The sequence below is a fragment of the Oncorhynchus nerka genome, unplaced genomic scaffold (assembly GCF_034236695.1).
Source record: "Oncorhynchus nerka isolate Pitt River unplaced genomic scaffold, Oner_Uvic_2.0 unplaced_scaffold_1651, whole genome shotgun sequence".
Classification (NCBI taxonomy): domain Eukaryota; kingdom Metazoa; phylum Chordata; class Actinopteri; order Salmoniformes; family Salmonidae; genus Oncorhynchus; species Oncorhynchus nerka.
Window position 1 is genome coordinate 76,237 of NW_027039666.1, and position 9,529 is coordinate 85,765.

At 46.6% G+C, this 9,529-nt stretch overlaps 1 protein-coding gene across 2 annotated transcripts; it reads left to right on the top strand.

Annotated features, from left to right (window-relative positions):
- The first annotated feature begins 805 nt into the window (after nt 1-805).
- On the top strand, nt 806-4,588 carry LOC135568171 (uncharacterized). 2 transcript variants are annotated; one of them, XM_065015154.1, is made up of 5 exons: nt 806-914; nt 1,008-1,060; nt 1,151-4,169; nt 4,250-4,284; nt 4,365-4,588. In XM_065015154.1, exons 1-4 carry the CDS (start codon nt 886-888, stop codon nt 4,257-4,259), a joined length of 3,111 nt encoding a protein of 1,036 aa, XP_064871226.1. In that variant the 5' UTR covers nt 806-885; the 3' UTR covers nt 4,260-4,284; nt 4,365-4,588. The 2 variants fall into 2 exon arrangements, with proteins under 2 accessions (XP_064871226.1, XP_064871227.1); XM_065015155.1 differs by lacking the exons at nt 4,250-4,284; nt 4,365-4,588 and having other exon boundaries at nt 1,151-4,173.
- Nucleotides 4,589-9,529: the final 4,941 nt, after the last annotated feature.

Consider the following 9,529-nt stretch of genomic DNA (forward strand, 5'->3'; position numbering starts at 1 on the left):
CACCTGTCTGAATTCAGAATTTGTCCAAGATGTGGCACTATGTGCAACTGAAACATGTTAACCATCTACTGTTGCTATGCTGAATGAAACACACGGTTTAAAAGAAGGCATGTGTAAAATAATGGTGCCTAACTGCTCATTTAGCCTCTAATCTTCAAATGAACCAAGTGAATTTTGTACAAGCAATAATTTAAACCGATCAATGAAGTGCCAAGACAAAATGTGTTTCCTACTTTAGAGCAGGAGTGTCAAACTCATTCCATGGAGGGCCAAGTGTCTGTAGGTTTTAGTTTTTTCCTTTCAATTAAGACCTAGACAACTACCGTAGGTGAGGGGAGTAATTAGTGGCCTTAATTCAGCAATCAAGTACAAGGAAGGAGCAAAAATCCCACAGACACTCGGCCCTCCGTGTAATGAGTTTGAAGCCTGCTTTAGGGTAAGGGCTGTCAAACCTGTCAGGAACTCAATTAGAGAATCAACCACACCTGAGTACATTTCTGAATTCCAAATCAACCCCTAGCCCCTACACCTACCACTTAGTCACTGGGCATTTGAAATGATCAGATAGGTTATGGCAATATGGTAATTGCATCACCTTGCCTTCTGATTGGCTGGATGCAATTGTTGCCATATTGCTTATACCTATTCAATAATTTCTGATGCACAGAAGTGTTTAGGCCAGGGTGTAGGATTTAGGGGTCAATTTGGAATTAGGAATCAAATGTAGTTCAGGGGCGTACAGCTGTCCTTAATTAGCCAATGACATTAGAAGGGTCTGGGATTTGTTTAAAAGGAGGAGCAACCAAAAAAATAGCATAAGGAATATTATGCTAGGGCTTATACCAGCCATTAGTTCTGATTACTGGGGAGCTTTTGAGGCGCAAAATGGCAGTGATGATTGGAATCGCTTTCAGGTAGCTTTTTAAAAGTATTGCTCTAGTTTGTTTCCCTTGTCCTTCAGGTGTTACAGGTAGCTGTGTTTATAACAGATTTTCTTTTTTTTAAAGAGTTTCTTGGCTTTGTAGCCTGCTAATTGGCGGGATAACCTGTTCTACATCAAGTGAGTTTCTACACATTAATTTCAAGTAACAGTTGTGGTACCAATAACTTCAAAGGCTGGCATTTTACTTTTTTTCTCTACCTAACCTAGGTGATGGGTATCTTGCACCAGTTTCTGATCCGGCAAGGCTCTATACAGGCCCACTTAGGTCAAAAGGATATGGTAATTACAACTCTCCTACAGCTCAATTGCAAGCGCAGCTGACCGAAGAGCAACAGAAACATCTGGAAGCCATCCTGCAAAATCAACTGGCGCCCATGCCCCAGGCACCTCAGAAAATGTGGTATCCAACTCAAATGCCCCAGCAGGAAAAGCAACCGGCCGCCATGACCCAACAGCAGACGCTACCGGCCAGTTATCCTAAGCAGCCTCAAGCAGTGTGGTATCAAGTTCAAATTCCTCAGCAGCAAAAGCAACCAGCTACTGTTCCTCAGCAGCAGACGGAACTGACCACCCTGCCCCAGAAGCAACCGGCTGCAATGCCCATACCGCATAAACAACCAACAGCTATGCCCCAGAAAGCATGGAGTCAAGCTCAAATGCAGCAAAAGCAACCGGCCACCATGCACCAGCAAGTGTGGCATCCAGCTAAGCCCCAGAAGCAAAAGCAACTGGCTACTGAACCTCAGCAGCAGAAGGAACCGGCCTCCATAACCCAGCAACCTCAGCAAGTGTTGCATCCAGCTAAGCCCCAGAAGCAACTGGCCGCTGATCCTCAGGAGCAGATTGAACTGACCGCCATGCCCCAGCAACCTCAGCAAGTGTGGTATCCAGCTCAAATGCTGCTGAAGCAACTGACTGCCATGCCCCAGCAAGTGTGGTATCCAGCTAAGCCCCAGAAGCAACTGGCCGCTGATCCTCAGGAGCAGATTGAACTGACCGCCATGCCCCAGCAACCTCAGCAAGTGTGGTATCCAGCTCAAATGCCCCAGAAGCAACCAGTCCCTATGCGTCAACTGCAGAAGGAACTGACCGCCATTCCACCACAACTGTGGCAATCCGCTCGAATTCCCCAGCAGCATAAGCAACCGGCTGCCAAGCTTCAGCAGGTGTGGCAACTGGCCCCCATTCCCCAGCAGCCTCATGACGTGTGGTATCCAGCTAAAATGGTCCAGAAGCAACAAGCAGCTGCAACTCGGCGGCAGAAGGAACTGACCACCATGCCCCCGCAAGTATGGCATACTGCTCAAATGCCTCAGCAGCAAAAGCAACCAGCTACTGAACCTCCGCAGCAAATTGAACCGACCGCCATGCCCCAGCCACCTCAGCAATTGTGGCATCCAGATCAATTTCTCCAGGAGCAGAAGAAACCAGCCCCTATGCATCTACCGCAGAAGGAGCTGACCGCCATCCCACCACAACTGTGGCAATCCGCTCAAATGCACCAGCAGCGTAAGCAACCGGCTGCCATGCTTCAGCAAGTGTGGCATCGGGCACAGAAACAACCGGCCCCTATGCCCCAGCAGCCTCACGACGTGTGGTATCCAGCTAAAATGGTCCAGAAGCAACAAGCAGCTGCAACTCGGCAGCAGAAGGAACTGACCACCATGCCTCAAGAGTGGCATCCAGCTCAATTTCCCCAGCAGCAGAAGCAACCAGCCCTAATGCTTTTACCGCAGAAGGAACTGACCGCCATACACCAGCAACCTCAGCAAGTGTGGTATCCAGCTAAAATTCCCCAAAACCAACCAACCACTGAACCCCAGCAGCAGAAGCAACCGACCGCCTTGGCCCAGCAAGCATGGTATCCAGCTCAAAAGCCCCAGCTGCAGAAGCAACCGGCCGCTGAACCTCAGCAGCAAATTGAACCGACCGCCATGCCCCAGCTACCTCAGCAAGTGTGGCATCCAATGCACATTCCCCAGCAGCAACAGGAACTGGCCACCATACCCCAGCAAGTGAGGTATCCAGCTCAAATGCCCCAGAAGCATCTGGCCTCCATGCCTCTACCACAGAAGCAACCGACCGCCATGCCCCAGCAAGAGTGGAATCCAGCTCAAATGCCCCAGCAGCAGAAACAACTGGCCACCATGCTGCAGAAGCAACCAGCCCCAATGCTTCAACCGCAGAAGCAACAGGCCACCATGCCCCCGCAAGTATGGCATCCAGCTCAAATGCCTCGGCAGCAAAAGCAACCAGCTACTGAACCTCAGCAGCAAATTGAACCGACCGCCATTTCCCAGCCACCTCAGCAATTGTGGCATCCAGATCAATTTCTCCAGGAGCAGAAGCAACCATTCACTATGCATCTACCGCAGAAGGAACTTACCACCAATCCACCAGAACTGTGGCAATCCGCTCAAATGCCCCAGCAGCATACGCAACCGGCTGCCATGCTTCAGCAAGTGTGGCATCGGGCACAGAAGCAACCGGCCCCTATGCCCCAGCAGCCTCATGATGTGTGGTATCCAGCTAAAATGGTCCAGAAGCAAGTCGCTGCGGTGACCGCCATGCCGCATACGCATCAGCAAGTATGGCATCCAGCTGAATTTCCCCAGAAGCAACCGGCCTCCACGCCTCTACCGCAGGAGCAACCGACCGCCGTACCCCAGCAAGTGTGGTATCCAGCTCAAATGTCACGGCAGCAACTGGCCTCCATGCCTCTACCGCAGAAGCAAATGACCGACGTGCCTCAGCAAGAGTGGCAACCAGCTCAAATACCGCAGAAGCAACCGGCTGCTGAACCGCAGCAGAACGAACCGGCCACCATACCCCAGCAAGTGGGGTATCCAGCTCAAATGTCCCAGCAGCGGAAGCAACACACTGCCATGCCACAGCACCAACTGACCCCCATGCCTCAGCAATTATGGCATGTAGCACAAATGCCCCAGAAGCAACTGGCCCCAATGTCTCAGCAGAATCACTACGAAAGCACTGAAGATGGTGCCTCTAGTAGCACTCAGGCCAGCATCGTTGAACAGTCGGGTGTCATCCCAATCTATTCCTACAGTTCAAAATCGCACTACGAGAATGGCAGGACTGTATTCTCCCTAACCCGCTACACTCCTAGGGAGGCTATGCCTGTTGACAGTGGAAATGCTCCCAAGGACAGTTTTGTTCGTACTGGTGCACCAAGCGTATATCCATCACTAGTGAAGGATTCTGCAAGGTAATGGTTCACTTTAACCTGCTCTGAACTTTGCTCTCTGAATTTGAAGTCCTTTGTACTAACCATATATCTTTCAACAGGAAAATGTAATGGATTCATCCTCTAGAAGCTAATGGTGAGAATTGTTTTTGACATTGGTTACTTAATATTCTGTGTTGCTGACACTGCATTTCTTCCTGCTTTTGTTTCGACCAGGAAGTGTCTGGTGCTCTTGCTACTCTAGCATGAGGGAGTACATGAACAGTTCTAATTTCAAAAATGCCTGGTGTCTTTGAAATAATGGTTCTCGTGTCCATTGCTTGCTAATTGAGAACAGGTGGTGTGCAGTCTGTAGTAAAAATGACTGTTCAGTTAATTCTTTGGTTTTCTAATCTTTTACCTTTGCTACTTGTTGTTCAAAATAAAAGCTTGGGTCTACATTTGTCAAGGGGTGAGTTGTCAGACATTCTTCATATGTTCTTACTTTAGATGTAGGCATGCATTTTATACAGTGAGACTGTCTTCAACCTCAGTAAGCTAGCATATAGGGAATGGTTTTTATATGGTCAAACCATGGCTGATTTAGCTACTAGAATTGAGTGACCATTTGGTTTCAAACTTGCATTTGGCCTTATACTATAGTCCATACCACACATGGCAAAGAGTCAAATCAGTTTAGGAGTGTCTGTTCCATATCTAGCTGACTGAAATGTTATTTTGGATGCTTCAACCCCTGTTGGCACAGCTACCTCCATACTTCTGTTTGTATGGGTTACCTGTCTTACAATTGTGGGGTCATAGAGGGAAACGTAACTATGTTCGGGAGTCAATTTCCCATAATGGTCAGTTTGTAGGCCAAACCGTTCTGAAGCTATAGATGTTTTTGAGACTGCATTTTTGGGGGTGTCTGACCAACACCACTGTAGCTCGGCCCCTGTCCACCGCAGATGCGAAAGGGCGACAGGCGAATGCAGTGGATTGAGACGCAGCCCATTCAATGTTCTAGCTTCAACTGGATTTTGACTGCCTCAATATTCACCTGTAGCCCATTCCTACTAGTCCATTTATTGTACCACATTCCTATAGAATGGATTTGATTTTTTTTACTGCCTGGAACGCTTCAATCTGGACTTTTGACTGCCTTTTCAATATTCACCTGGATCCATTAAGCCCATCCTGATAGTTTACACCCAGGACTTTCGGACAACTTGACATATTTGCCTGTTGTAGTTGACTCTGTTTGGCCAGACTCATGAACATGAATGAAATTGTATATGCATTGAATTTTCTACAAGAAGTTACACTTTGCTGTTGGACACTCTTGTCTAGCGTACGTCAACAGACAACTTCATTTAATTTGTCACAGTATGGAATTTGTGGACACGATCTCAATGTGTGTGCAACCTTTGTGCACAACACATTTCTACCGGACCCCTGAGGTTGCCCCTGCAAAAGCCCCTGGCAGGAACTTCATTAGCCTGCATTAAAAAGTGCACTTGATTAAGCTCACCCAGTGCAATGGATAGTTAGATTTCCCTCTATAAAACCATTGAATTGGTCCACGATCCTCTAGACCCAAATTGCTACAGACAAATCTATCCTACCCTGCCTATCTAAGGTCTTTGAAAGCCAAGTCAGCAAACATATTACCGACCATTTCGAATCCCACCGTACCTTCTCCGCTATGCAATCTGTTTTCAGAGCTGGTCATGGGTGCACCTCAGCCATGTTCACTACGCGCTGTGGTTGGTTTCCTCTTCCAGATTTTACAGGTAGCTGTGTTTTAACTGACTAGGATAAAGAACATTTTTAATATTCCTTGGATTTGTTGCCTGTTAATTGGAGGGATAACCTGCTATCCTCCACCTAAAGGTGTGTTTGTATAGCACAAAGTAATTCAGTTAAAATAACACTTTGTATAGTGCCAATAACTTTATTAAATGATGGCATTTTACTATGCTGAATTATCTTGGTTCCTAGGTACTTATCGATATAAAAAGACACCAGCTCCTATTCTAAAGCAACAAAAGGAACCGGCTCCTATGCCCCAGCAAGAAGGCCTCCCCTCCCGAGTGGTGCAGCGGTCTAAGGCACTGCATCGCAGCGCTAGAGGCGTCGCTACAGACCCGGGTTCAATCAGGGCTGTATCACAAATGGCTGTGATCGGGAGTCCCATAGGGCAGCGCGCAATTGGCCCAGCGTCGTCCGGGTTAGGGGAGGGTTTGACCGGTGGGCTTTACAAGTAGCCGGTCACTGTAAATAAGAATTTGTTCTTAACTGACTTGCCTAGTTAAAGAAACTAAACTGTCTCTTGTGTCCCAGCAACAAAAGGAACCGGCTCCCATGCCGCCTCGGCAGAAGCAACCAGCTACAATGTCTCAGCAATTGTGGTGGCTAGCGCAGATATCTTCGGTGAAGCAACCAGCTGCTGTGCCTCAGCAGCTGAAGCGACCAACTGCCATGCAACAGAAGCCTTAGCAAGTGAGGCACCCAGCCCAAATTTACCCAGCAGCAGAAGCAACTGGCCCCCATTCCTCAGCAAGTGTGACATCTGGTTTAAATGCCCCAGCAACAAAAGCAACCGGCCACTGAGACTCGGCGAGACGCAACCGACCAAATGCCTTTGCAAGTGTGGAGTCCAGCTTGAATGCAGCAGAAGCAACCGGCCCCCATTCCTCAGCAAGTGTGGCATCCTGCTCAAATGCCGCAGAAGCAACTAGATTACTTGTTGGTTATTACTGCATTGTCGGAACTAGAAGCACAAGCATTTCGCTACACTCGCATTAACATCTGCTAACCATGTGTATGTGACAAATAACATTTGATTTGATTTGATTTGGATTTGCATAGTGCCAACTGACGTTTGGTGGAGGAATAATGGTCTGGGGCTGTTTTTGGTGGCTTGGGCAAGACCGCTTTGTTCCAGTGAATGGAAATCTTAACGCTGTAGCGTACAGTAACATTCTAGACAATTCTGTGGTTCCAACTGTGGCAACAGTTTGGGGGAAGGCCCTTTGCCATTTCAGCATGACAATGCCCCTGTGCACAACGCAAGGTCCATACAAAAACAGTTTGGTGTGGAATAATTTGATGGGCCTGCGAAGAGCCGTGACCTCAACCCTATCGAACACCTTTGGGATGAATTGGAACGCCGACTGCGAGCCAGGCCTAATCAATCAACATCAGTTTCTGACCTCATTAATGCTGTTGCGGCTGATTTTTTATTTTTATATACCTTTAACTAGGCAAGTCAACAACAAATTCTTATTTTCAACGACGGCCTAGGAACAGTGGGTTAACTGCCTGTCCAGACTTATTCATCAACCTTAGTCTGAGCCTTAGGGAGAGTACTAAGCTAACATAAGGAATTGTTTTAAAGGTTCAACCATGATCAATTAGCTGCATGAATCTTTGGGACACTTTAGCTATCAACATTTTATCGCAATGTTTTGATAAAATATAGAATTTTGCCTTTGCTACCATAGCCCACAGAAACACATTGAATAACACCTTTTCATTAATGGAAAAGTTTTGTAGTCTATCCATTATCTTGGTGATGGCACATATTTAACCCTTTATGTATGTTGGCACAACTACCTCCATACTTCCATTAGTTTGTATGGGTTACCTTCAGATGAGTACGTGAAACTTGTTGGGGTCGTAGAGCAAAACGGAACCATGTTTGTGAGTCTCCCCTTTCCATAGTGGTCATAATAGTTTGTAGGCCAAACCGTTCAGACGCCACAGACGCTTTCGTGAGAAGATGGAGTTCAGTTATGTCACATGGTCTGACAAACTCAGCTGTAGCTCGGCCCCGTACACCAGATGCGGAAGGGCGACATGGGCAGGCGGATAAAGTGGATTAAGATGCAGCCCATGCAAAAACCTGATATTTCTAGCTTAAATGTATAGATTTTTGTTATTGTTTCCTATATTGATTCACATGAGCGTCAATAGGTTTTTAACCTATAGCTCATTCTTCCTGCAAGTGCATTAATCGATCCACAGGGTCTTAAAAAGTGGATTCAGTGTACTTTGATCTTTACAATGCCTGGAACGGTTTAACCTATCAATAAACAAAGATATTCCCAAACAGACAACAGAACGTCAATAAAGCCTCCTTCACTCATGTTGCCAAACACCCTCGTAAAACTGACTATCCTACCGATCCTTGACTTCAGTGATGTCATTTACAAAATAGCCTCCAACACTCTACTCAGACTGCATCCAATTTGCTATCACAGTGCCATCCGTTTTGTCACCAAAGGCCCATATACTACCAACCACTGCGACCTGTATGCTCTAGTTGGCTGGTCCTCGCTACATATTTGTCGCCAAACCCACTGGCTCCAGGTCATCTATAAGTCTTTGCTAGGTATAGCTCCGCCTTATCTCAACTCACTGGTCACCATAGCAACACCCAACCCTAGCACGCGCTCCAGCAGGTATATTTCACTGGTCATCCCCAAAGCCAACACCTCCTCTTGGCCACCTTTCCTTCCAGTTCTCTGCTGCCAATGACTGGAACGAATTGCAAAAATCACTGAACTTGGAGACTTATGTCTCCCTCACTAACTTTAAGCATCGGCTGTCAGAGCAGCTTACCGATCGCTGCAGCTGTACACAGCCCATCTGTAAATAGCCCATCCAACCAACTACCTACCTCATCTCCATGTTTGTTTTTGTTTATCTGGTATTTTGCACACCAGTATTTCAACTTGCACATCCTCATCTGCACATATATCACCCCAGTGTAAATTGCTAAATTGTAATTACTTTGTCACTATTGGCCTATTTATTGCCGTACTTCCTTACTTCATTTGCACAAACTGTATAAAGATTTTTCTATTGTGTTATTGACTGTACGTTTGTTTATCCCATGTGTATCTGTGTGGATGTTTTTGTCTCACTGCTTTGCTTTATCTTGGCCAGGTCGCAGTTGTAAATGAGAACTTGTTCTCAACTGGCCTAACTGGTTAAATAATGGCGAAATAAAAAAATAAGAACAAGTCAATTTTTCTAAACCAAGTATTGTTGGTGAAATCATCTAACTACATAGTATGAGAACTCAGACCTTAAATTAATCCATTTAAGTTCCAATGATGAAGCCGGCAAGGCACTAGCAGGGAAGCTTAGCTAGCATAATGTGTCACATGGAACTCATTTCACAAACATTGACACAAATGAGCACAATTGCCTGCTGTAGTCGACTGCCTGTTTGGCCAAAGACTCATGACACGGGATGAAATTGTATATACATTCTTTGTGAGACACAGAGTAGGTGAACGGATGATCTCCGCATGTCTGGTTCCCACCATGAAGCATGGAGGACTAGGTGTGATGGTGTGGGGGTGCTTTGCTGGTGACATGGTCTGTGATTT

Excerpts from the sequence above, each read along its gene's own strand:
- LOC135568171 (XM_065015154.1), top strand. The coding sequence starts at position 886 with ATGGCAGTGATGATTGGAATCGCTTTCAG. Across the intron at positions 915-1,007 it reads ATGATTGGAATCGCTTTCAG|AGTTTCTTGGCTTTGTAGCC; the intron begins GTAGCTTTTTAA and ends TTTTTTTTAAAG. Across the intron at positions 1,061-1,150 it reads GATAACCTGTTCTACATCAA|GTGATGGGTATCTTGCACCA; the intron begins GTGAGTTTCTAC and ends TACCTAACCTAG.